This window comes from Ambystoma mexicanum, chromosome 14 (assembly GCF_040938575.1).
Source record: "Ambystoma mexicanum isolate Mex_15411 chromosome 14, UKY_AmexF1_1, whole genome shotgun sequence".
NCBI lineage: Eukaryota > Metazoa > Chordata > Amphibia > Caudata > Ambystomatidae > Ambystoma > Ambystoma mexicanum.
Window position 1 is genome coordinate 173,760,407 of NC_090940.1, and position 27,614 is coordinate 173,788,020.

The following is a 27,614-nucleotide window of genomic DNA, read 5'->3' on the forward strand; positions in this document are numbered from 1 at the left end:
GCTTGCTGCCATTCATTCCAGCCTAGCTGTCACACACCCAGCAGGGTGGCTGTCCTTGCCGGAAAGCCAGCCATCCAATCACTGCAGAGTGCATTTGGGTCTCCTAGGAGACTAAGCACAGGGAGTTTCGGGCACCTCCCTCACTTCCTGCCCCCACCAGACACTCTGGAGTCCACCAAAGAAAACGAACAAAGGGACCAAACCTGGTTTGGCGCGCAGAGTGAATCTCAAGAAGGACCTTTCCACAATGAAAAAAAAGAAGACTGGGGCCATTTTGACACAAATGGCACCCATGGGTGCTCTACCGTGGCTGCTAATGCAGCCCGTGGTAAAATCCCATAATGGTAGTAAAACAAACCACTGCCACCAGCCATTCAGTGAGGAAAGGGTAACATTAAAATGTTACATGAGAAGCTAGACAAAGAGGATACTAGGTAACCCCTCCAGCACCCTATTGTAAGAGTGTGTGCTGGTTCTAGAAAGTTACAAATGTAAGTAAAGTCAATTTCACTTTACTGCTCTGGGAAACAGTAGTTTATCCCAGAGAAGGTATTTAAACCTTTGGGAAATCTCAAACACTTCACTGTGTCACTGCATTGAAGGTGCTTTGTTACAATGTAAACAATGATGCCTATGGAGTTTGTCAGACTCCACAACCAAAAGAAACAGAGTACCAAATCACATTAAAATACATGAGTAGGAAAAAGGGTCTCTCTCTCCAGGTTAAAGAAATCAAGTCCTCAAAATCCAGCAAAGTTACTGGGGGTCTTCAAGGTACAGGGATTTGGTACATGTCTGAGAATTCTCCTTAACACAGTAGCCTGACCCGAGAAGGGAGGAAAAAGGCCAGCAAACAAAATGGCCAAAAGAAAAAGCAAAAAACATTGTGGCATGGCCATTTTAGGACACTTGCCACCAATGGTAGCCACACACGTTTGGGCTAACTAGAAATCAAGCCCAAAGGATAAAAATGTAATTGCTGCCACCAGCTTGTCTTCAAGCACATTAAAAGTGAGTTTAGGGTGCCACAAAATTACCCCCAATGTACTGTTTGGGAAGATGCTGTGTGTTAGGAAAGATTTCTCTAGAAGCAACTTCTCCTCTAAACCCTTTGCTTTTGTTTTACACACTGTCCTGACATTTTCCGGTGCAGTGAAGCCTTCAGCTTCATTCCACTGTGCTTTTACTCATGTGTTATGAGGAGACTGGCTATTCCTTCTGGATGTCAGTATTGGGAAACTGTTTCCCTTAGTCTTGTTACTTTGTTGCCTGTTTGGGTAACTTTTTATCATTGCACAATGTATCTTCCAATGCAGTGCAATGGGGTATTTTTTTGCGAGACCCTGGACTCCATTCCAAGGATGTTCTGGTTACCCAAGATGTGCAAAAGAACACACTGGTGGCATCAGTTACTTTTTAACACTTTTACTGATTTTTTGGTCAGCCTCACCGCGTTTACCACATTTGGCTACCAGCTGTAGCTAGTGTCCTACAATGGCTGAGCGATGAGGTTTTCGTTTGTACGTTGGCCATCCTGTGTTTTTTGCCTTCTTCCTGCCAATTCAGGTCATGAAAATCCATCCTTGTATGGTCATGCACTTGCCTGGGAAACAAAGGTTTCGAGGGCTACTGCTGGGCATGCATGGGTGGAGGCAGGAATTGAGTTGGGACTGTCTGGTCCAAAAACCACAACCTGGCTCCAGAACGTCTGGTGTACATGCGAGCAAGAGACCCACAGTGGTCCCTGATTGGACCACTGCTGGCCTGCTTGCGTGTGGTAGATCTTGCCATTGGAGGGCTGAGGCAGAGCACTCTCAAAATACATTGGATAAAAGGAGCCTGCAGCCATTCCACTAGATCTGATGAAGGAGCCAAGTATCCTGAGAAGCTAAGGACGAAACACACTCGAGGCCTGGGAACCAAATCCTGCTGCTGTCTGTGAGAAGCCCTGCTTGGCGACTGATCTTCAAAGGTGCTTCAACCCTTTGGAGGGTTGGGACCAACCATTCCCGATGTCTCCTGGTAACCCTGCAAGTGAGCCTGTTCGGAAGTATCCCATGGCCATTCAGTGGCCCGTCCAGCTGAATTTAGCCTACCGCCATAGGAGCACCGATGTTCACTCAGTGTAGAGGAGCAGCTACATGCCTCTGCAGGAAATCCCGCCCCCCCACCTCCTACATGTTGGAGGCCGGAGATTGGGCCATGTTTGACACAAGCAGTTGTGTCAAATACGCAGCGGATATTTGAAAGACGGTAGCCCCTGAGAAAACCCTATTGAATTTATCCCTGAAGAGCCAATCTGAGGGAGGAACTCCCTCAAGGGATATGAAAAGGAGCAGAAGAGAGAAGCTAGTTACGTCACAACAGACGAATGCGACACCCTGAGAATATTGGCTGATGAATGCATGGCTCTTACAGAAAGAGATGACGAAGTTGAGAATCAAGTAAACTTTATGTGCGAAGACGATTGCACGTGTGCGAAGTACTGCAGAAGATCAACCGTTCAATAATTGTACAGATGCTGAAACGCAAGTAGACCAAGTCATCATTGAAGCTGGCTATACGTAGTGAATAGACTGCAGACGAAGCCGCTATTGTATAGGAGCTGGACATTGGTGTCATGAATTTAGTAAGCCTGGACTCATGGAGAGGAAAGGCAGAATACTGTGTCGCAGCAAGAAAAAGCTGAGATTGTGGAAGCACCTAGCGAGGCTGTCTGGCCTGGTATCAAAACTGAAGCAGGCAAGCTAGGTTATCTATTCTTGAAAGCTGTGAATGTGCGAAGGATGAATAATGTCTTGTTAAGGTGCAGAGAAAGAACACCAAGAGTGCCAGGTTTTATTCATTTAAGACTTTTAAATGTTGAAAAATTGACTAAATCGTGGTCTCTTGTCACGTGAGCCAAAGATGAAAATAGAGTTTGGGTTGGAGTCCTAGAACAATGATAGTGAGAGCCTGCACTCCTATATATTCCCACAGACAAGGATACCTTGCAAGGCCAAGTTCAAAGAATCTTTATGGCAGAAGGCATGGGTGATGAGATGTTGGGCTAATTGGGTGGGGAGGTAAAGTCAAGTTCACCTCCTGGCACCCGAGTCTGAGCTTAAGTGCTACTAATTGAACCCAATGTTCCACACATGGCACGAGCGTGCCAACCAATTGCAGAGGGACATATAACGAAGAGTCTTATAACGTGGAGACTAATGATAAACTGTGTATTTAATAGTGTTAAAGATGACATGTTTTTAGGAGGTAGGCATAGATTTTCCATCTGAAAGTGGGCAACCAATCACAATCCTAACCCCCATAGAAAGTATATTTGGATGTCTCCCTTAACCAATCCCATCCTGTCATCGGTTTTCTATTTGCCACGTAGTAAGACGTCATTGCTGATGTATTTTTGCATATGTTTATGAGAAAATAGTCGAGGGCCTAACAAACGTCCGTTGATGTCCATTGCAAACTCTGTTTTGGATCATTGTTAATAAAACAACAAACACGGCCATCTTCCCGAGTTGGTTCAACTATTTGGACTCAGTTATTCTACAACCCCATCCATTGCATGCACGTTACTACAGAACCATAAGTTCACCAGCTGATCCAACAAGACACCCTTCTGCCAAATGTCATCCCAGCACATTTGGGTCGTGAGATAGAGGGCCGCGTCAGACCGCAATAGCAGAATCCCCTTGCGTCACAGTGCAACAGTGATGGTCACTGAAGAGTCGTTTCCCGGTCCAATTCCAGTGTCCGGAGACATGCTGCAGTGGGGTCATTTGCATTCTTCCTATGGAAACTCAGTGCCGCAGCTCCTGTGACCAGTCAGACCTGTCTCTGCACCTGCAGCATCTGGGACCTGAAAGAAAGGTAGGAAAACGTACCTCCGATAACTTCCAGATCTGCCAAGTCTGATCAAAACCAAAGTAGGGATGGTGAGTAGTGAGAATACTTACTGGTGGCCTTATTTCATCCAAAGAGTTTTCTAACTTAGGATTTTAATATAATTTGGCTTGGGTAGTACTTGCTGTCTAAAGCCATCCGAAAGCTGGGGACAGTTTCGTTAGCAATAACCGATACTTAACCTGACAGTTTAATCCTTCCTCACATCATCAGGACACTTCTCCCAATTTTTGCCAGTGCCAAAAAGTATCGGAACTTTATGCATTTCTGGGAGCTTTTATGCACACAAGGATTGTAATTTCTCAAGAGTGTCAGTGCTAACTAAATTACTTCACTCTTATCTGTAAAGGAAGAAGTTATGTGAACTAACAAATGTGACTATTTAATGTTCTATAGTAGATAGTGATGCGTGATACTTTACCTGCATTTATTCATATTTCATGTGTTGTGCTGGGCCTATAAAGGGAGTAGTTTCTTACCTGTAACTCCATTTCTCCAGCACTGGTATCTTTCATGGATTCACATGCTTAGAGTATTCCCCGTCGTCAGGCCGGGAACCTCTGTATACTTAAGAAAATGTTTTTCCTCTGGAAAAACCCGACACTTGTATCCTATCAACGTCCTTATGGGTCGCTTACGCATGACCCAATAGGAAGTACGGTATAAAAAGCCCGCCCCTACGGCTTCCTTCAGATTTTAACCCCCACCGTAGTAGGGGCATATCAAGTATGCATTCAGGGTAGGCCGGCGGGCACATGCGAATCCATGAAACATACCAATGCTGGAGAAATGGAGTTACAGGTAAGAAACTACTCCCTTCTCCAGCATTAGATCCTTCATGGATTCACCTGCTTAGAATGGATTATATAGCATTCCTAATCTGGAGGTGTGCAATGCAAACCAATACTACAAGAACACCACATGCAGTTAGCAAGAAAGCCCATAACCATGGTACATTGCAAGGAGGGTACTCCCCTCTGTGGGGTTTACCTTACTGAAACAGGTGTCGCAGGACTGCCCTTACCATCTGCACATCCGCTGCATGCTGTTGCTCTAGGCAATAATGCTGAGTAAATGTGTTCACAGTTGCAGTAAAGGGACCCAAGGGTGTACATTTTTAACAAAACGGCCCCAGTCTTTTTTTTGCCATTTTAGTGTTTGTCGTTTCTTGTTCCTTCCACTGACATCCAGGGTGGGAAAATCCTTTGTGTGATTTTTGTCTTCGGAGGGAGTCCCCGGGACTCCCTGCCCAGGCTCCAGTCTCTCTGGAAGAGCAGGAAGTGAGGGAGGAGTCCAAAACTCCCCAGGCATTTGTCTTTCGCCTTGCTTGAAAGGGGACAAATCCCAGTGGGGGGCTGGCTGTCTTGACTGGACAACCAGACCGCCCCTTCTTGTAAAATGCGGGGAGAGAATGCAGAGGTTGTGCTGTAATTCCTGATAAATACCGCGAACGTGGACACTGAAGACATGTCAACCACTGGAACTTAAACTGAAGAGGATGACTAAGGAAAAGCTGTGGAAACGATATCCAGCGATCGGAGAGCCTGCTGTATAACCGGAGCCTGCTGTAGCCCTTCCTTCTGTGGCCTCCGAAAACGACGACTCTGACCGAGAGCCTTGTGAGATCCACTAGACTCAAGACCTGCATTTTGAGCCATCACACGCATTGCTGCGACCTTACGTTGCTGCAATACCCCAAAATACCCTGGGACCTCAAGCCATTGTGCGGTGCACGATCTTCCGAATTCTGAATCTCGCTGAAACTTTGTGGGCATCGTCGTGGATCACCAGAAACACAAATCGAGTCCAAAAAGTCCCCTCAAAAGAGTGCTGGACCTTTAAAACGACGAGAATTCAACCACAATTCTTTCTTCTGTGCTCCTTGAAAAGGTGCCAAAACCGCAGAACTGCATTCAGCTACAAGGGAAACCTTGCCTAGAGCCTTCTTCATTGATCCCTGCTGCAAAGTCCATTCTGAGGTCTTGTTTTTAGTCTCCACGACAAGGAATCCACTGACCGGTAATTTGGCTGCAGACCCTGAAGTTCTCCTGCTGCAAAATCTTCAATGCTGAGGTACTGTGTTGGCTTGGGTATGTACTTACCTTAAGACTGTTAGGATTTCTGTGTAGCTATGTGGTGTTTTCTGTGATTGGGAGGTCCGTCATCCAGTACACCCAGTTCCACTGCTAGGGTGTCTTCTGTGAAGCCCCAGGACCCTTTGCTAACTCTAAAGTAAAGTACTTAGCTGTTTGCTCAGTTTTCCTAAGGAACTCTGACTTTTGCTACTAAAGAACCTATTCTTACACTGCCTGTTGGTCACTAGTCCTAGGGACCCCCCCCTTCTGCCACTGAGAACATTAATGCTCCAAGAATAAGGGAAAGACTCCAGGGATTGGGACTTCTGTCTAGTAAAGAAAAAACGTGTTTTAAAAGTTACTTACTTGTAAAGAGTTGGTTGGTAACTGTAATTCTAAGTGATCTGTTCTTCCTTAGCCACTGTTTTGCCAGTCTAATTAGACAATAGATGTAAAGGTATTTTACTCTCCTGTGATTAGGTTGGGCCTCTTCCAAAAGTAAAGTGCTGATTTCACCAGATTAGTGCTTTGAGGATAATTGTATGAGTGTCCCCCAACTAGGTCTTGCTTCCCCTGATTTGCTGCTAGCCTGTCCTTAATAAGTCTGCATTAGGTTGTTGCCTACCTAGAGTAACTATTCAGTAAAGTGTAACATTGGGTTTTACCCCCCCCCGCCCCTTCATTGTGAGGTTAAACAAAGTATGTGGGTTTTACTTGCCTTGTGTAGCCGTATGCCATCCAAAATAAGTTACAAGAGTTACTGCTTACCTCATTCTGGTGTTCCCCGATTTCAAAAACACATGTAATTGTATATTACATCCTTTGATTTTACTCAACTAGTACAACTTCTGACAAAAGTAGTTATAGGTTTTTACTGCCCCTAGAACACGTGTCACTATTCACCAAAAGTATATTGTTCAGTTGACTAATTAATTGACTTGTGCCAAGAATCATTATACAACTGGAAGGGTCTACTGCCCTTGCATTACTGAATGTAATTGTAAAAAGTAACCATTGGTTTTTACTCCAAGAATAGGCTCGACCTATACTGAATGTGCATGAAAAGGTTTTGACTTCCCTATAACTACTGTTAGGTATTTCAAATAAGGTCTATACTTCGGTCTGTGTACTTTCAAGTGTAGTGTTGTGTTTTTATATTGTGATTTCATATAATGTGTTAGTACTTCCTTAACCCCTAGATTTATCTGGGCCTACCTGTATGTAAATAAATCCTTTATTTTTACAATACATAGTGTTTCAGTGTTTCTTTGGATCATTTGTTTGACAATTTCACTTGTACCGATTCTACAGACCTCTCTCCCTCCTACGATAGGCCTTGCTGCTCGGTCTACACTACCATATACTCAGGTGATACAGCCTTATATTAAGTTTAGAGTCTTGCACTGCCTCAGTTGAATGGTTTTACTAAGCCCTTAGTTGGACTTCAGAAAAACTGTCCTAACAGGTGGCACAAGGCTTTTCTTTCCTGCGCTTTAAAGTGTTAGGCTTAAACCTTTTCAAGGACATACTGACGATCGCCCGACTCTCAGAAGGCAAAGTTTGCACACCCTGCGTTTACCAGTGTAGGAAAAACGGCGATTGTACGAAGGATAATATTTGAAGGGAATATTTTCCATGGCGCCTAGCGGGTGCTCAAAAACCGCAAATCAATGGTTACTGGTCATTTTTGATATGCTCTGATCCTGCAGAAGTGGGGCTGAAAAACATTTGTCGGCATGGAGGGTCACTGCATGGTCTTTTTCTCTCCACATTCCACTCAGTAACCTAACCAATGGCAGAAGAAAAACAACCTGAGGAGGGCATTGAGTCAACTGGAAGGTGCATTGTGTAGAAAACTATTCCAGGAACATGTCATCCCCCATCGATGCTGAATCGTCAGTTTACTAAGTTGTAATACCCTAGACACGAGTAGATGGCAGACTATGCATATCACGTGACTCTAAAAGAATCACAAGCTCCAAAAATGAAAGCTTCTGCTGGAAACTGGTTGCATTTGTTATAAATAGGTTTTTAGAACATAGTTATCTTTGAATGCAAAAGACACCTTATGCATTTTACAAAATGCTACGTCACACTTAAGTCAAAACAATTGATACTCAAATCACACAATGTCAAAAACATTCCTACTAACTGAGAGCCAAAATGGTTTAAGCCATCAAAGTATCGGAAATATCTGTTTTAACTCACTGCAAACTGCATGCAACACATTTGTTTGGCAACATGTTCTTCCACTGCCACATTCCAGAGAAAAGTCATTTGCACAACTTGTAAAAGAGCAATTCGTCCTAGATGCATTATGATTCCCATAATTCTATCAGCAGGACAGCATCAGCAAGAAGTGCAGACATTTCAGTGTGCTGGATTGTCTAATTTTGCGGCAGAAATTAACATAAGCTAACGTAAATGTGTATGTTGAAGTAAGAATAAATAGCATTACAATACAATCTTGCACAGTAACATCTTCACACCAACAGGCGGATTTAGACTAATGAATATAACTAATGGGTACTGAAGGAGTAATAGAAAATGGAGAGGAAATGTCATTGTCTAAAGCCTTTCCCTGACTTCTGCATGGACAAGTGGGCCTTTGCCCTATACCTTTTTTGTCATTTAAGGCCCAAGATACATCATAAAGGGTTTGGACTGCGGGAGTGATCGGACCCTACAATGATTCTTTATGGAAATTCAGGACAAACATAAACGTCCTTGGCACTTAAGGGGTTAAAATAACTTCTTACCAGGCCTTTGTCTTTTGAAGTGTCTGTTGATCCAACAAACCCATACTTTGCATTGATTGAGGCCCTGATGGCAGCCTGAACGCCAGGATCTCTAGACTGAGCAAGAGAAAAAACAAGCACTTCAACTGGAATATTAGTTAGGAAGTTAAAGTAAAAATATGTTCAGTATAATTTCAGTGCAAGTCCATGTCAAACCCATTTTAAATATGACCCCACCCATTAGTGTTTCAAGGGAAGACATTAAATTATCATTAGCCCAACAGCCACTTATGTTTTCTCATCGAACCATAGTATATTGGTATTGAAGACAACCAGACACAAGTGGATGGGCATAACTCCCACCCCCCCCCCACCCAACCAAGTCCTATCGACTTGAACATTTATAGAAGTCATGATGTTGAACGTACATTGGAGACCATTGTAGGTTTACACTGCCGCCTGGTGAAAGGATCCATCGCATAGTGCTTCGAGCTTTTACTCTCTTCCTGCAAAATAATTCAAGTGTAGTTATAAAATGAAGACCTTAAATCCTGCCGTCTTTTCACGGTTCAAACACAGTCCCCACTACCACCATTTGCACCTCACTTGATCATCTTTAATCGACCATGCATTTAAGAGGTTACACTTTAAAACACATTCTCAGTAGTGGATTAATCATCTCAACTTCAGTGGCAGGATTGGTTAAAAGCGGGAGCAATTACTGAAAATGTCCCACCATTAACAAGGGGCCCGGGACCCAACTGTTTAATTGCAGAAAGAGTTCTCCCTTAAGAGCGAAATTAGCATGAACCAGTGCAGCCTTTTCATCCAAATATTTCCTTTTCCATGTCCTTCTACATCTTCGTGTGAACTAGTGCTGTAGACATTACCCAATATGCTACATTACTTGCTCTAAAAGAAAGCCATTTCATTTAGCTTGATATAACAGATAAATGAGGAGACCGAAGCTTCGAATTGTAACGTAATGAAACAATTAACAGCATTTTCTTATCAAAAGCACCACTTACCACCAACACCTTCTCGGACTCGTTAATATTCCAGGACCGATTCCTCTGGTTTATGTAACTGGACGGAAAAATCAGAACAAAATTACAAGAGAGAACAGGCAGAAACAAAGAAATGGTGGCCAAGGATGCTCTACATCACATATGAATGTACGTCTTATTATGGCTTACAATTATGGAAACTAAGTATTCTACTATGCACCATGAGGTTGCTCATGTAGTCCTGTCAAAGGTGGAAGTACGAGACGTGGCCCAATTTGCCCTTCACTAAAACCAGCCCAAAAACACTGAACTGTAAACATGTCCAAAATCGTCACTCTTGAAAATTGCTTTGAGACAACCTTTGAGCTAAATTAAGAGTGATAATTCAAGATCACTTTGTCCTAGGCTCGAAATCTGAAACGCTAAAACCTATATCACGATTAAGACGCTAATTCCGCTACCAGAAGGAGCCTCCAAGCCCCATGTTGAGTGGTGTAACTTTACTTCACCCAAGTAAACTGTTCATAATATTCAAGTACATTCTCAGAAAAAGAGCCAAGTGAATGGGAAATACCTGATAGAGTATTACTTTAAAAGCAAAATGAAAAAAATGAGAAAAAAGAAGAAATGCCTGCACAGAGGTCTAGCGAAAATGCTACTGCAGTTTCAGACAGTCTCTAGGAGGGGTACCATGCCAAAGATATTCTCTTAAAAGTTTCACTATTCCTAGTGTTCAGGGGACGAGGGCGACTACATCACAGTTAGGCAACAGAGCTTGCAACAAGCTATCCCTGGCACACGTAGCAGTTGACATGGTGAACTCTTAAGTCAAGGGAGTATTTATCCTACAGCACTCCATAAAGGTTTGTCATCACAAAGGTTATGAAAATAAAACCCTCTGTGAAGTCAAGTATTTGCTATGCAGGTTAAGGTAAGCTAACATTTATAAAACCATCCTTTTTGGTTCAAAGGATTGTGAACCAGTTTGGGCTACTACTACAAATGCTCAAAGTCCTAAAACTTTCAAAACCAAATCTGGTGCTTAGTATCCTGTATCTACCTTACAAAACTGGAGGTCAGTCTTCTAATGGGAAAGATTGGCAAGCTTTGAAGTGGCAGAGCATCAACTGATCACAGCGCTGTGCAAGGAAGTGACTCAAAGATTCCAATGTGAAAGAATAGCTTCCATGTAGAAATGAATTAATTTTGTCAGAAAAGCATGTGTTATTGCATGCCAACGATCAGGGGGTTAGTCAGTTCCTTGGAGCTGAAAACTAACCCGATTCTCGCCTAGTAACAAAGTTGTAGTTTATTCACTGACAATTTACATAATCTCAAATATTCTGTTACAAAGTTATCCCCCAAACTCCCATTGGCTAACTTTAATACAATGTTAATAAATCACCCTAGCTCTAAAACCCCATTGGATACATTCACATTGTTATGACGTACTCCACATAATATATTTATCTTTTAAGAATAACTATTATTTAGGCCACGTGACAGAAACCCATTAACCCAGATGGTGTTTGAGCAAGGCTTTCCATAAACACTTCGACGGCGGGGGTGGAGGTGGTTGGGGGGGGTGGGGGGGGGATGTTTTCTTTGAAACAGCAGTAAAATTCTTATCCTCCCAGATGCTCCATTGCGACTGCCATCTCGAGTCACATTATTTCCCCGAAAGCCCATAAACTATCAGCTCTCAATTCAACCCTCCATGTAACGGGACCTTTGTGGTCATCAAAAAACAAGCCTTCGTGCTCCCAGGAAAATTACCCTTTGTATCAAAAAATCCAATCGGCCATGAAAATCTAACAAATGGCTTTCCATTCCGTTCTCAACTGCCCATATGCGGTTCACTTCCTACCCACTTCCATGACCTCAAGTCATCTACCTCACCAAACAAGGCCAACACCCATTCCAGCGAATCCAAGGATTCTGCGGCCTAAGAAGACTCCAAATGTGTAAAACCTGCATTCTGCGATGTCTCCATATACCCACAATGAACCCCATCCTTCCCAAAGCTTTAAATGGGTCTGCAATCTAAACCTTTGTCCAATTCCAATGTAGTTTCCCCTTCAATACACCCTTCTCTTGCTTGTATAAAGCGCTGCACTACAAACTTCTCAGCAATATAAATTGTACATTGCACAATACATTGTATCATGTTACTGCTACTCATTTTGCTGCCTACTGGGACTCTGAAATAAAACCAACTAAAATCCAAAGTAACAATCATTTCAATTCCTCCAACTACATTGAACACACATTTAGTTGCAACATTGCATCTAACCCAGACGCACCATGGCCTAGAACAATTTACGTAGTGTAAACTTCCAGTATTGGGACCTAAAATGCCTACCCTCACAGCTGCAAATAAAAATGGCAAGGACAGGACCAATGTTAAGATTAGGGCTTAATTGCTTGGGTTAATATCTAGAGTAGTCAATTGACAGTTGCCAAATGTAACTTAAAGTCAAGTCACCAGTGACACACTATAGTTCTTCAGCAAAATTTTCCATGTGGACAATGAGGTGCTGCAGGCAAGCTCGACAATAGGAGGCCAACTGGAGAAGGAGCTGAGCAGAGGAATACAGTGTGCGCTGTGCACAGCTGCTACAGATGTAGATTTAGTCTAATGGTTACAACTCTGGCAAGGAATGTACTCCTTCCTGCAAGTTCCATTGATACAAAGTTCTCGATTTTGTTTTGGTTCTGTATAGAGGTAGCCAGTCTTTTTAACCAAACAAGACTCAGCAATATTTTCTACTGCATTTTATTTACTGAATATCCCCACAGAAATGTAAATGGTAGGGTTAGATTAGACAATATTGCATGGGGAGGGGATTGATCTCCCACCAACACAGCATTGTTGCTGTTCATTATGCAGTCACCCTTAAATCAGGGAGTTCCTTCCCCCCGCAATCAAAGTGGCACACAATAAATCACTACGGTTTTGATCCAGGTTCTTTTTGGCAAGGCCTTCAGCAAGTCTTGCACCCAACCCCAACAAATAACGGGTGTTCAATGGACAAGGAACCAGGCCTATGTGTAGTAAAGAACAAGTTACTTTCTTACCTGGTAACGTTCTTTCGATGGGATGGTCCGACGACGTATTCCATATCTATGACATGTAATCACCACAGCTGTGCTGCTTCGGAAACTTTTCGGCGTCTGCGTCGATGACGTCGATGCGCCGTCGTCGAGGACCTCCTCCGACGTCCGACGTCATCCGATGTGATAAGTAGGACGCACGACGCCCATAGCCTCAGTTGTAGTTTTTCCCCCAGAACGTGTGACATAAGTCAACTGCCAGTCAGACACAAAGCCTTGCGGAACGTAAGCTGCAATCGCAAAAGAAATTCTGCAGCGGGGAAGGCAGGGCGGGAGCGATATGGAATACGTCGTCGGACCATCCCATCGAAAGAACGTTACCAGGTAAGAAAGTAACTTGTTCTTCGAGGGGATTGGGTCCTCCGACGTATTCCATATCTATGACAGACTCCCAAAGCAGTACCAAAGCAAGGAGGAGGGAAAGAATTTAGAATCAAAATTTAGAACAGCCAATCAAATAGCAGAGCAAAGGACCGCCTTGCCAAAGGCCAGATCCTGTGCTCGGATGGAATCGAGGGAATAGTGACGTACAAATGTATGTACTGAAGCCCAGGTGGCTGCATCACAGATGTTGCGAATAGGAACACCCCTCTGCAGGGCAGTAGACGCAGCCATACCCCTGGTAGAATGGGCCCGCAAGCCAGCCGGCGGATCCTCACCCGCCAAGCGGTAGCACTCCGAGATGGCCAAAATAATCCAGCGAGACAAAGTCTGTTTCGTCACAGCTTGCCCCAAACGCTTTCCAGCGTAACCAATAAAGAGTTGATCATCCACTCTGACCCGGGACATGCGTGAAACATAAAAGCTTAAAGCTCTCCTAGGATCAAGGCTATGGAGCCTCTCCTCTTCCTTACCAGGATGCGGAGGAGGATAGAATGCCGGAAGAACAACCTTCTGGGCCAAATGAAATTCCGTCACTACCTTCGGAAGAAAAGAAGGACGAACTCTAAGGACAACCCTGTCCTTGAGAAATACAGTGAAGGGAGGCTTAACTGAAAGTGCCTGTAACTCACTCACTCTGCGGGCGGAAGTAACCGCAACTAAAAACACAGTTTTCAGAGTTAACAGCCTCAAAGGGCAAGAATGTAAAGGCTCAAACGGAGCCCCCATAGGAAACTTAAGAACAAGGTTTAAATCCCAACCGGGCACCAGGAAAGGTGACGGAGGGAACACATTAGTGAGCCCTTTCAGGAACTGTGAAATCAAAGGGATTTTAAAGTAAGAACACTCTTCAGACGAGCGCTTAAAGATGGACAGCGCCGCCAGGTAACCCTTAACGGTACCCACTTGCAAGCCCCTGTGGGCCAAAGAAAGTAAAAAGGACAGAACCATGGGGATGTCACATGCAAAAGGATCCACATTCTGAACTCTGAACCAGTCGCAGAACTTACGCCAACGGCACCGGTACAGAGACTTTGTTGCTGGCCTTCGTGCCGAAAGCAACACCTCCATCACGTCCTCAGGGAGGTCCCAATCCTTATACCTCAACCTTTCAGAAGCCAAGCGTGAAGGTTGAGGGATCTGACCTCTGGATGGAGAACCTGATCCCCCTCCCATGAGAGCAGATCGTCTCGGTAGGGAAGACGACATGGAGGGCAGATGGACAAGTCGAGAAGGTCCGGGTACCACGTCCTCCGAGCCCACGCCGGAGCAATGAGGATCATCCGGGAACCGAACTTCCGTAACCTCCGCAGCACTTGCGGGATGACGGGGACTGGAGGAAACGCGTACAGCAGCGGGAAGGACCACTCCACCACGAACACGTCTCCTAAGGCTCCTTTTGGAGGAAATTCCCGCGAGCAAAACCTTTCGCACTTCCGGTTGACACTGGAGGCGAAGAGATCCACTTGAGGGGTCCCCCAAAGGGCGAAGATCTCCAGGAGAATCTCCTGAGCCAACTCCCACTCGTGAGAGATCGCGCTCTGCCTGCTCAGAGCGTCCGCCGTCACGTTTTCGGCTCCGGCCAGATGAACTGCCGAGATCGAAACTTCCTGCTGGGTGGCCCAGAACTCGAGCTGCATCGCCTCCCTGCACAGAGGAAGTGACCCTGCCCCCCCTTTTTGTTGAGGTAGTGCATGGCCACTGTGTTGTCCGTCAGGATCAGGACATTCTTCCCTCGCACAGACGGCAGAAAAGCCTTCAGGGCTAGCCTGACGGCCCTCAGCTCCAACAGATTGATATGGAGTCTGGACTCCGACGGAGACCAACGACCGCTGACTGTCAGCCCGTTGGCATGAGCTCCCCATCCCGTGAGGGATGCATCCGACACGATCGTCACCTCCGGCCAGGGAAGCCAAAATGGAGCCCCCCTCATCAAGTTGCCTTCGACGGCCCACCACAGAAGGTCCCGGGCGACCGAGGACGGCACCTGAATCGAGTCCGACATCCTGCCGGAGGACTGCGACCATTGCGTCTTGAGTGCCCACTGCAAAGATCTCATCCGCAGGCGAGCCTCTGGCACCAGAAGAATGCAGGATGTCATGAGGCCGAGCAACCTCAAGAACTCGAACGCTGGGAGCGTCTGGGCATGCTGAAACTTGTGCACCATCTGCTGAATGTGAAGAGCCCTCACCTGGGGAGGAAAACACTGCCCCAGGGAAGTGTCGAGCACTGCTCCGATGTACTGGAGCCGCTGTGTTGGTGTCAAATGGGACTTCTTTAAATTGAGGGAGAAGCCCAGCCTGTGAAGGGGGCGACAGGTGACCGACAGATGATCCAGGACTTGCTCGGGAGAGCCCCCCCCCCTGATCAACCAATCGTCCAGGTAGGGGTAGACGTGAATCCCCCCTTGCCTGAGATGCGCTGCCACCACCACCATGAGCTTGGTGAAAACCCTCGGGGCGGAGGTCAATCCGAACGGCAGGACCCGAAACTGAAAGTGCAAGTCGCCAACCGCGAACCTCAGGTACTTCCTGTGCTTGGGATGGATCGGCACATGGAAGTAAGCATCCTTGAGGTCGAGTGACACCAACCAGTCCTGAAGCTGAAGGGCCTGGAGGACTTGAGAGAGAGTAACCATCTTGAACTTATCCTTCCTGAGGAGTTAGTTCAAACCGCGCAAGTCCATGATGGGTCTCAATCCCCAGTCTTTCTTCGAAACCAAAAAATAAGGGGAATACCATCCCTTGTTCCTCTCCGCTACAGGCACCAGTTCTATGGCGCCTTTCTCCAGCAGGGCTTGAATTTCCTGCGCAAGGAGCGGATCCGGACTCTGCAAAGAGGTTCCCCGGTGGATTGTCGCGAGGCCTGTGCCGAAAGGGAAGACAGTAGCCGTGGGTTATGATCTCCAGAACCCACACATCTGAAGTAATGGCTTGCCACTCTACAAGATGCTGCGCCAGCCTTCCCCCAACCGGCGAACCATGGGACATGGCATCACGACAGAGTGGGAGCGGCTGCGGCATTACCTGAGAGCAAAGAGGCAACTGCCCGAGCGGCCTTGGCACCACGGGTACCCTGTCGTCCACCTCTGGTACCCCTGCGTTGGCCTCTTTGACTGCCAGCTCCTCTCGCTTTACTGAAGGATGAGTAATAGCGAAAGGAACCACCCCTCCACTGCTGTCCCCTAGGACGAAAAGGCGGAGGTTGGCGAACTGCAGCGCCCAACGACTTCGCTGCAGCTTTTGAGGTCTGCAACCTCTCAAGGCTTTCGTCAGCCTTGCTGCCAAAAAGGTGTTCACCGTCAAAGGGCATGTTGAGGAGCCGGGACTGCACATCAGGAGCAAACCCCGACTTCCGCAACCACGCAAACCTTCGCATTCAGCTAAGTCCAAACCCGACTGAACAGACTCACATGGCATCCTTACCATCCTGGACCATAGCAAGGAAACCATCCCGTTCGTCCCCTTCGGGAATATGTTCAGCCGCTAACGCAACACAGTTCCACAGAGTGTGCGTGAAACGCGACAAGGCACAAATGGAGTTGGCCGCCTGAAGCGCCATACCACCAGAAGAAAACACTTTCTTCGCCCAGCCATCAAAACGTTTATCGTCCCTATCAGGAGGGATGGTAGGGTACGACGCCTGCTTCGCCGGGGCCGTGGCCGCCTGCACCACCAAACTCTCCGGAGTGGGGTGCTTGGTCAAGTAGCAGGGGTCGCCACTGGCTGGACGGTATTTCCGCGACAAGGATCTGCCCACCGCCGGGAGACTCTCCGGAGCAGTCCAAGCCGCAGCCACCCTTCTCTGTAAAGCCATATGGAACGGCAGAACCGGGTCAGTTGGGGGACCAACATCAAGGATGTCTGTCAGACCATCCTGCACAAATTCCCCTGGGGGAGCAGACCATCCCAAGTACTCAGAAACCTGAGCCATAAGGCGCCGGTACGAGGAATCAGCATGAGAGCCAGGCTCAGGCCTACAAAACTCCACCTCCGGAGAGGTGTCCAGTCCACTGGCATCATGCAGTGACTGTCTCAACTCGTCAAACTGACTATGGCCCGAGACAATTTCATCCGGAACCTGACTAGGAACCAGGCCATCAGAATCCTCATCCGCCTCTGAAATATAGTCCAGGTGGCGAAAAGAAGGCACTCGAGAGTGCTTGCTCTTAACCAGAGCCTTCCTAGGGGGTCCACCCGTGCCCCGGGGTACCTCCGACACGAAAGGCGTCGATGGCGTCGAGCGAATCGGCGCCAGCGTCGAGAGAACCGGCATCGGCGCCGAGAGGATCGGCGTCGACGTCAGATGCAGCGCCTCCAGAATCGGCGGCGTCGACACAGCCCTCGAGGCCGGAGCCCCGAGCGTGTCCCTCGACGACCTGAGCGTCGACGGCATCGACGACTTCCTCGGAGCCAGAGCCTCGAGAAAGCCCGTCGACGCCACAGACGTCGATGCATTGTTCGAAGACCTCACAGGTGCACACGGTCTCGAACGCGTCGAGGACCGGGACCTGGAACGGGTACGTCGAGAACGAGTCCCCTTGTCCGAACGGGACCTCTCCCGTGACTCGTGCCGACCACTCTTGCGAGCGGTGTCTCTCGACCTCACACGACCGACCCCACTCGGGGGCGCGGACGGCTGAGTACCCTGCGACTCAAGAATCGCCAGCATCTTCTTCCCGAAGGAAGCCCATTCCTCCGGCGTCGCACGGCTGGCGGGGTAAGCGACGCGCCGGGCAGAGCCCTCCGAAGAGGACCTGGAAGACGACCGGTGACGGCGCTTCCGAGAATGCCTCGAAGAGGCTGAGGAGTGGCGAGACCGACTCCTAGAAGGAGACCCACGAGACTTCCGACGATGACACGGAGAGTCACCCCTCGAATCATCCGTCGAAAGCCCCGCAGACTTCGACTTCCGGGGCTTGGACACCCGACCTACCGACAACTTCTTCTTACGTTCGCGTAAGGCTTTGGACGTGAGCGACTGGCAGTCGATACAGTCATCCGTGTCGTGGGCCTCCCCGAGGCACCAGAGGCAGGCGTCGTGCGAGTCCGTCACCGACATCTTGGACCCACACTCCCCGCACTTCTTGAAACCCGGACGCGGGGTCAAAGACGAAGTAGACATCTTCAGAAGGATTTTCACAAACGAACAGGTTCGAAGAACCGAGAAGAACAGAACTCCAAAGAGTCGAGGCGTTTAAACCGAGAAACACGAAGCAAAACGTTCGCGGAAAAAACGGAACTGAGGCTATGGGCGTCGTGCGTCCTACTTATCACATCGGATGACGTCGGAGGAGGTCCTCGACGACGGCGCATCGACGTCATCGACACAGGACGCAGACGCCGAAAAGTTTCCGAAGCAGCACAGCTGTGGTGATTACATGTCAGATATGGAATACGTCGGAGGACCCAATCCCCTCGAAATATAGATTTACTAATTTATTTAAAAAACAATTTGACAGACTGAACATCAGCCACCAATGTTGTGGCAACATAAGAACAAAAATAACTCCCGTAATGCCACCAACACAGAGATAATAATGATATGCAGTCACAATTTCACACAGCTTTCTTTGCAAATCACCCACCAATACAGGAAAACAACAATTCAAGAGACACAGTGATTGCTGATTTAGTTATAATACTTTTCTCCCAGCAACCCCCACCCTGGAAACAGACTTGGCCCCTCTGAATTGAAGGGCAGTGGCAGAGAGTGGGAACACAATGGGAAAATTGTTTTGGGATTCTGATAAAATGCACTCTTTGGAAAAAAAGGGATTCAAGGGGCAAACATCGTTTTTTGATCATCACAGCTGCAATATGAGGGTAAGAAAAGCAATGGGAAAATTAATTTTGCCACACCTAAAAAGAACAGGCAGGGTTTTGTGGTTTTGTCAGAGCACAAGGGGAACAAGGGGGCAATTACATTTTTTTTTTACCACACATACAAAAGGAAATACAAGGCTCACACTTCTAATTTGCTAATTGGACAAGGAGATGAGGGTTGCGAGTTAGGAAAGCTGTGGGAGGAGACAGTACCGTCATCCCAAACTGACAAGTGGGCTCGGCCTGTTCCAAACTCAAACTCCATCAACATGGCAAGTACCCTCATTTTTCAAATCTTTACATGTATGGATATATTTTTAAGAACTACATTTTAAGGCAAATCAGATGCTAGTCTGAAGTCGGCATGCCCTTCCTATGCAGAGATACAGGTTTTCTTCATTTACATCAGGAGCTGTATCAGTGAAAAATATGCCACTTCATAGTTCCCATGTCAATTTTGTCCTTCACCCTCGCACCAACTTTCAAATCTCTCGGAATCAAGGTAAGGCCCAAATCAAATTTTTATTAATAACTTTAGTTATGTTTATCACAACAAAATCGAGTTGGCATGGTTCAAAAGGGGTTGCTGTCACCTTTAAAAAAAGTCTGGAATGACTGTTTGTCCCGGGAGGATAGCTCAGCGGCAACATGCGTTCCTTGGAAGCAAGCCGACACGAAGCAACACAGGTTCGAGCCCCGGGTCTGCGCTTAGAAACCTCTGGGTGTTTAAGCGCGTTACAAATACGCAACTAAGAAACAATTACGCAACTAAAAAAACAATTCCTGTAACAGCGCCTCGATGCCTGTGGGCCGTGTGCGCACTTTAAAAATGTAAAATAAATATACGCTGCCCTTTTTATGCAATATGTATTTATTTATTCACTAAACTCAAGCATTTTCCTTTGTTCTCTTAAGTTGTATGTGATGAACCAGAGGCTGGTCGTGTTTATGTTCGCCCTTCCCTTCTTGGCCCGTAATGGACCGGCCTGCAACACTAATGTAAATATTATGGGAAATGTGACCTGAAGGTCACTTCTGCTGAAATAACAGGCATGGCCTCATGGGTTCCACTGGTTTAAAATCGAAGCAGTGTATTTCTGTTTATATTTTTAAGCATTGGCCCCGATTGATGGTTGACAAACAGACCTTTCTCACCAGGATAGCAGAGGAAATATCTTGGAGGTTAAGTTTCATCTTTAGAAGAAATGACTGGCTGCCTGTAAGATTCTGTAAGCAATGGCTTTTAAACTCTCACACAATGCATTTTACATGACATTTTATAAAGGCAACTGGGCCTTATATCCATATGTAATTTACTTCTTAAATATCAGTTGAAAAATACATGAATATCACTTCTGGATTCTCCATATGTATAGAGCAGTTATATGAGAAAACTATGTTCAAACTCTGAAAGTCTAGTGAGCACTTCGCTTAACACTCATTTGGATGAGGAAAAAGGAAGTTTTTATTTCTTATAGTTGTAAGACGGTTGGTTTCACTTATGATTTCAGGATCACAGTCTGTTGCATAAAGATATTGTACACACTGCTGCCTGTCTCTAAGTAAAAGTGCAGCTCAACATGGATTTAGTAAAACACCACTGTCAGCCACATGTCTTCCTTTTCCTTGTGAAATGCATTGCACATATCTCTGCACTTGGAGATTTAAGCCTACTTTATTTCCTTTGAGATTTAGGCCTGCTTTTGGTTCAAAAGGCCTCATGTCCGACATCACAATTTCTGTGCTGGCCTTATACTTCAATGGGATTTCACAAATCACCTTGGCCTCTATTTCTGGCATTCAGGGGCTATATTTCACCCCACAGCATTTTGTTTAAAAAAAGTCACTGTTTGGTAAAAACACTTGGAACCCTGTGAAGATGAGAATTGCAAACCATCTGTTGCAGGTGCACAGCATTTCCGATTCTCCTGCCTTTGTGCCACAAGAGCATGTAGCATGGGAGCAACCAGTAATCTAGAAGCAGGAGTTCGATAAGGCCTTCACCCCTCCTATGCATGCCCTGATCCACTGTTCCCTCTGGTCTCTTGAGAAGTCTACTAGATGCAGTGTTAGGTCAATCTTTTCTTTTTACAGCTTCCACATCTCTTTCAAAAAGGGACCTTCAATATATCTATAGCCATTTTGTGTGATCTCTGACTGCTTTTTGGGGGTGGGGTCTTCAACCTAACTCCCTGGTCTTGTGGGTATTTTGAGGGAACTAGTCAGTCCTTAAGACTACCAGTGCAGGGGGAACTTTATCTCAGCCATTTAGGTCTAGGAAAAGCATTAAGCCATGACACAAGGATAATAGTGCAGATGAGTTTTCCCCCCTTTTCTTTTTATCTTTTGGCATTTTTCTATTGCTGGTGAATCCAGACCGATTGGTGGCTTATTCTTAACCATTCTGAGTGCACTTGTTTGCACCATTTTTCCTTTTACTGAAGGGCAGCCTTTTGTGCAACATGGTGCTCAGAATAGCTGGTCATGCAGTTTAAGCCTTGCCTTTGCAGTCCCTTGTCCATTTTTACTCCGACACAGAAGTAGGCTATTTCTATTGCTCTCTGTGGTCTCCGACCATAACTAGGGAAGGATATTCACCATGCTTAGAACTGGTTTGCTCATTATGAGTGGATTAAAGCAACACCACTACAAAAACCAAAGCTTGTGTGAGCTATGGCTGTACTTGAGCTGGCAGTCCATTGGACAGATGGCCAGTTTGCGCCTGTTGCAGGTACTTCCATTGGTGGGTTGGGGTACCCTCCAACCTGGCATTTAGTATATCAGAAGGGGTTCAGAGCCATTCTGCTGTCTTACACTGGATCAAATTCCCTGAAGAGAAAGATGAGGGATGTCAGAAGACTGCTGATTAAACCTTCATTGGCCAAGCCAATTTACCACAAAGCAAAGCTCTACATTTAAATTGAATGTGGAGTGTTAGGGAGATTTATCATTCGTATGCGTCATCCCCTCTCCTAGTGAGACCCCCTTCAGCACTATTTCTGGACCTTTTTCTTTAATCCTGAATGAGTGGATCCTTTTCCCCACGCATTCATTCCTATGGGCTCTGTCTTTTGTAACTCTTTACTTTGTGGTTTACTGTCCTATGCGTCTAGTTCCCTCCATATCTCTTTTTAAGGCATATGTATTTCTCCATTGCAGCCCAGAGCTCCTTATGGGCAGTATTGCTAAGGACACTTCGAGTCCTCTGAGGTTCTTTTTTATATACTTGAGTAAATACTGTTCTTAAGGATAGAGAAATACTTAGTATCTCTCCTAAACCATAGTCGGAGATTGGCAAAGCCCACCTTCTGTGGATGGCCAAGGGGATACTTCGTCTCCCCTTCCCTCTGTTCCTGTGACTTTTATGACACATACAATCACCTAGTTATGGCTGGTGATGGTAGAGGCGTTCTACCAACTATTGTGTGAATGTTCTACTGTCTATAGCACTGGTTATACACAATTGGGTCAACCAAGTACTAACTTGGTGGCTCCTTTTTTTCGCCATTACTAGCGTGGTTGTTCTTGGTCAGCCCTTATACCATCCTTGGAGGGGGAGGCATGTGTGTGTTTTGCCTTTGGTGGGAACCCTTGGGTGTCCCTGCCTAGGGCTCCAGTGTGCCTGGGCAAGCAGGCAGTGGGGGAGTTGTTCACTCCCCTGCCCTTTGTCTGCCTGAGTGCCTGAATGGAACCAGCTCTCACTGGGGGTCTGGCTGTCCCGATTGGACAGCCACTTGCCCCCTTCTGTAAATTGATGCAATTGCAAAGGTGTTTGTGCTGGAACTGTATAAAAGGTGAGGCTCCTAAGGTGAAAGGCAAGTCGACCACTGGAAACTGAAGTAACCGAAGAAGACTATGACCAGAGATGCCTGCAGACCCATTGCAACACTGAAGCGACCAGTGCTGTCCTGACCCAGTTTTCTGTGCGACAGAGGAACTCCGAAGAGGAAGACTCCACTTTGATTGGTGGGAACAACCAGTCCCAGGTGATCTGAGCCACCACCGGAGGTCCTGTGAGTTTCCAGAGCTGTCGACCGCAATACCAGAAGACCTGCTGCCCAATGAGTGCCTCAACGTGGAAAGGCAGAATTTGTCAAAGTCTTTGCTGAGCCCTCAAGGACACTCCAGAGACACAATCCAACTCGTCCAGATCCCCCCCGCCACCATAGTGTGGGACTGCAGGAACTGAAGATTGACTTGGTGAATCGCGCTCTTTGTTGGTGCTGCAGAAAAGGCGACAAAACAGCAGAATGACCAGAGAAGTTGCTGAAAGCCGTGCCAAAGGTCCTTCCTCGAGACTGCTGCTGAAAGATCCCATCCATTGTCCTGCCTTTCGTCAAACCAAGGAATCCAAGGGTCGGGTCCAGCGCCGCCAAATTGAGGAGAATCCAGCCACAATCTTTTCTTCAAACCTAAGTTACTGTGGGGAGAAAGGTATTGCTTACCTTGAACCGTGAAGTTGCTCCACAGCATTGGAGTGCACATAGAGGTGTCCAGGGTACCTCCCACCCTTCTTACCTCAGACTCAAGCTGCTGCTTGTGTTCTTTTAGCGAGTCCTTAACAGGGTCTCCACCATTGGTTAAATCTTGCAACATCGTAAAGACTACAGACTCTAAAGTATCCACAGCAACTCTTTGTATAAGGCTGTCAAGACTAAGCTCTCTCCGAACTCCATTTAGCTATGGTTGCGTTTTGGAACTTAAAAGACTTGCTGTGCGATGAAACTGCGTCTAGAACCTTACTTTTTGCTAGTATAACACTAACCAACTATTTTTCTTCCCAAACGTCATTATCTTATATGCTTATGCAGAGTAAATGTCTTTACCTGGAGCACACCTAAAGTGGGACTTCTGTTGCTGGGTTCTCATTCATCCTGGTACTGGGTGCAGTGCATTGCAGACACATGCTTGGGACATCAATGCTCTACTGCTCTCTACAAAGAGGAGCCTTGGTAGGACCCAACACCTGTGGTCCTTAGTCTTCATGTGCGGGGCCACTGTGTAAGGCTCAAGCCCAAGGTGTCATGGTGTAGGGGCGTGGGGTCATGCAGTGTCCATATTGAAGATTCAGCTAACTCCAACCAGGTGGTGATCCATTCCAGATATGATGCTGAGGTTGCAGTCTTCAAATAATTTTGACAGCTGGGTCTAGCAATTTGTCCGTTTCATTCTCCGTCTACAACTTTTCAGGAATGGATCACCAACTGGCTGGTCCTGGCTGAAGCTGCAAGGACCCTACAATGAGATGTTTGAGGACCCCCAGGACAGTTTTGGGCATGGAGTCTAGTCGAGTGATCCCATGTTGCCCACCCCCTGCACAGTCTCTAACAAACACAATTAAGAAGGACCAGTAAAGTCAGACTCCAGGAAGGGTGCCCTTTTGGACAAAGATCAGCATGAGCAGAGTGGCTAGCTTTAAACCCCACAATAAGGATATTTGCCAAGTTCTTAGCTCCAGGGCTAGACTAGGTCTGTGCAGTGGAGGACTCCATTCCAGAGGATTCAAGCAACACATGCTCAATAACTCTTCTGAGATTTGGAGGCAGAGGACAGAATAGCATGACTCGAGACTATGTAGGCCCACTTCTATAAGGGAGGGCGGCACCAGGTACAGGTCTCCCTTTAGGAGCAGTGCTTCACTTCACCAGTGGATTTGCTTGGTCACTGGAGGCTACAGCAGCAGTCCTCGCATCAAAGTTCTTTGAAATCTTGGCTCCAGTGGGCAACTATGGAATGGCCCCAGAGGGGAAACGTCCAAAAAGAGTATGCATTTGTATGAATGGAACAAAATACCCGTAAAAAGCCTGTACCATTAGTAAGAATGGGGAAAATCAACATGAGGCACGGGAGCTGCAGAGGTGACACCCGGTCCCCCATGTTCAGATTCAGGGATTACGGGGTGTCCCCCGCATAGAGAGCACCCCCTATGTAAAAAGAGAAGTAAAAGAAAAAATAGAAAGAAAAAAGGAAAGGACCCTGCAGCTGTGGTTCCCAAGCACATAAGTGAAGGGAATCTGTCGCAGAGAGATGTTGGAGACTGCGGCACACACAGAAGTGTGCTGCCCACAGGTTAGTATGGGGGTGGGGTCAAGGGCAAAGTCTGAAATGTTCAGGGGAGAGAAGACCGAAAGTTATTTTCGGAAAAATAACTTTCGGTCTTTTCTCCCTCGAACATTTCAGCTACTGTCTTCCAACTCAAATCCTAAAGCCCTTCCTTATGTGAAATCCTGGGTTGGAGGTAACTGTAGCCCAACCATAGAAGCTTCTGCACCATTGAAACAAGAGTGGCTATACAATTCTAGACAACCAGCTCCTTCAGCAGCTCCCTCAGCAACTCCCTACAAACAGTGATATCACACTCATGGGATTCATGTTTCCGTACCCCTGCATTTCTTCATCCCTCTACCCACTTCCAGCCAATTCTCTTACACAATATTTCTGAGACTTCTTGCAAGAAGCCTGAGAACATACACTGCCAAGCATGGTTTGTATTTTGACCTTTCATGTGAGGAAGGACAACAGGGACAGAACAAAGGCAGGGCTTCAAACAACTTTTAGCCATTTTGGACCACCAATGTGGTAAAATGGCCACCGTGGAGCAAAATAATATGCCCCCAAAAATTGGTTGAAGAGGTACAACTGCCACCAGCTTGTTCAGTGATGCACTGGAAAAGTTTTAAAAGAAAGACAAAAAAGTAAATTTATAACAAACAATGGTTCCCCTGCCATATTCTCCATAAGGAGGGTGGTACTTCTATGCAAAAAGGTTTAAAAAAAGGGTATAAGTCACCCCCCTTAACTGATAGCCATGAGTACTAATCTGTGCACCCAGAAAAAAAGTGAGTTATGGTAGGGAGTAAGGTTCAAAAAAAGACATACCCTCCAACGATCAGTCCAGGATTGAAAACTATCTGTGGCTATGGTAGGGCCCTATTGAAGTTGATGGCAAAGCTGCAAAAAGAAAATAGTCCCCAACATGTGGAAATCGGGTTGGTAAAGCAGTTAGGAAAAAGCAAAAAGTGGCGGGCCTCCCACTAATTGTACAGTTAAGGACTGTTGCACTTACACATACTTGTTAGGCTCACTCCGAGTCCCTGAAGACCCAAAATTGGAAGGTTGTGCCTTCAGAACTAGTACAGGCTCAAGTGATGGCCTCTCGTATGAATCAATGGGGAGAAAAACATTTGGCAGAGCAGGATACTGATTTTGATGTTGCTAGCCCCATTTACATTAAGTAAATGGCACAAGGGTAAAGCTAGAACTGTTTAAGAAATAGAGACCAAAGAAGAGTCCCCTAATTCATGGCACGCATTAGGATCACTCCCATTGTTGTTACATTAAAATCCCACGGGTCACTACTTCTCTTTCCCTCAGTACCCTGAAAACCTACTACTTGGCATGGGTCTTCAACTGGACACCTTACCATCTCCCCGAGTCAATAGAATAAGTTCACTGCATATGCTTGGCACTCTGCACGCACGCATGTTTACAAGAGGACTTTACTATTAATGTGTGGCACCAGAATAGTTACCCAGCAGAGGATCCACCCTCTGGTTCTCTGGTGTGAAACCCATACTGCGGTCACGCTCTCAATTAGCAAAACATTAGCCTATGTTGCATTTGCCTTGGATTGTTCAATTAGGATTCTCCCTCATTGTGTGCGTTTCTTTCCTTCTCTCCTTTTTGGGCTGATTGGTGCCACTACTCCACCATGGATACCGCAATCTTCATCACAATTGGTAATGTTCCATTGTATGTTTTGTGGGACCACATTTGGTCTCTTTTGGACCCTCCACTGGTAATTCATTTACCCATTGTATGCTTCCTTTGGTCTGTGTTTACCCCTTTTTTGTATCTGACCCTGCATGAACTATGTATGATGCTAATATATGGTCTGTTTATGTTTGTTCTTATCCACCTGTGTCCCCACACTCCTGGGTTTGTATGAGGACATTTATGACTTCTGTTTTATATTCCTTGTTTTGCCTTTTTGAATTATGTCGCATACGTGTTTTATTTGATCGAACTAAACACAGCTTTGCCTTGAAAAGGACCCGGTCTTTGGGTCGAAACACGTGTCGGCAGACCGGTTCCACATTCTACTATAAACTTTATTTTCTATGGAACCCAATGGCTTTGTGACAGTGACTTTTTCACTTGAACCATACCTCTCCTAAAACGAATGTCTTATCGTTTATCGTTAATCCATTTGTCTTATTCGGATCCCCCTCTACTTACAGGTTGTGCAGTGCCCCGTGAATGAGGGGACTCTCCTTTTGTCTCCGTTTCATTAACTTTAGTAGTTGCAAGGTAACTATTAGTCCCTCTTAGGTGCAGCGCCCATACCAGATTGCATTTATCTAGTTTCTCATTAGCCTGTTTTACCTACCTTGTAGCCCAAGCGCCTCTCACAACTGGCATACTTCAACTTAGTTCCTGTTTAAGAAATAGTCAGGTGCCCATCCGAATTTAATCAGAGGGTTTCTGCTTTTTCGTGTCTGTTCACCACAGAGAGGGCAACGAGGCATTTCTGGGAGCAGGATAATCTTAAGGTGCTCACGTATGAAAGATTTT

The 27,614-nt window shown here is 46.2% G+C and overlaps 1 protein-coding gene across 1 annotated transcript in view; it reads right to left on the minus strand.

Moving 5' to 3' along the window:
• Positions 1-27,614, minus strand: part of RTF1 (RTF1 homolog, Paf1/RNA polymerase II complex component) — a 956,198-nt gene that overhangs the window by 85,957 nt on the left and 842,627 nt on the right. The window contains exons 14-16 of the mRNA XM_069638847.1: positions 9,742-9,799; positions 9,142-9,219; positions 8,735-8,830 (exon numbers count right to left, since the gene is read on the minus strand). Coding sequence (XP_069494948.1) covers positions 8,735-8,830; positions 9,142-9,219; positions 9,742-9,799 — 232 coding nt within the window. The remainder of the gene's footprint in view (positions 1-8,734; positions 8,831-9,141; positions 9,220-9,741; positions 9,800-27,614) is intronic.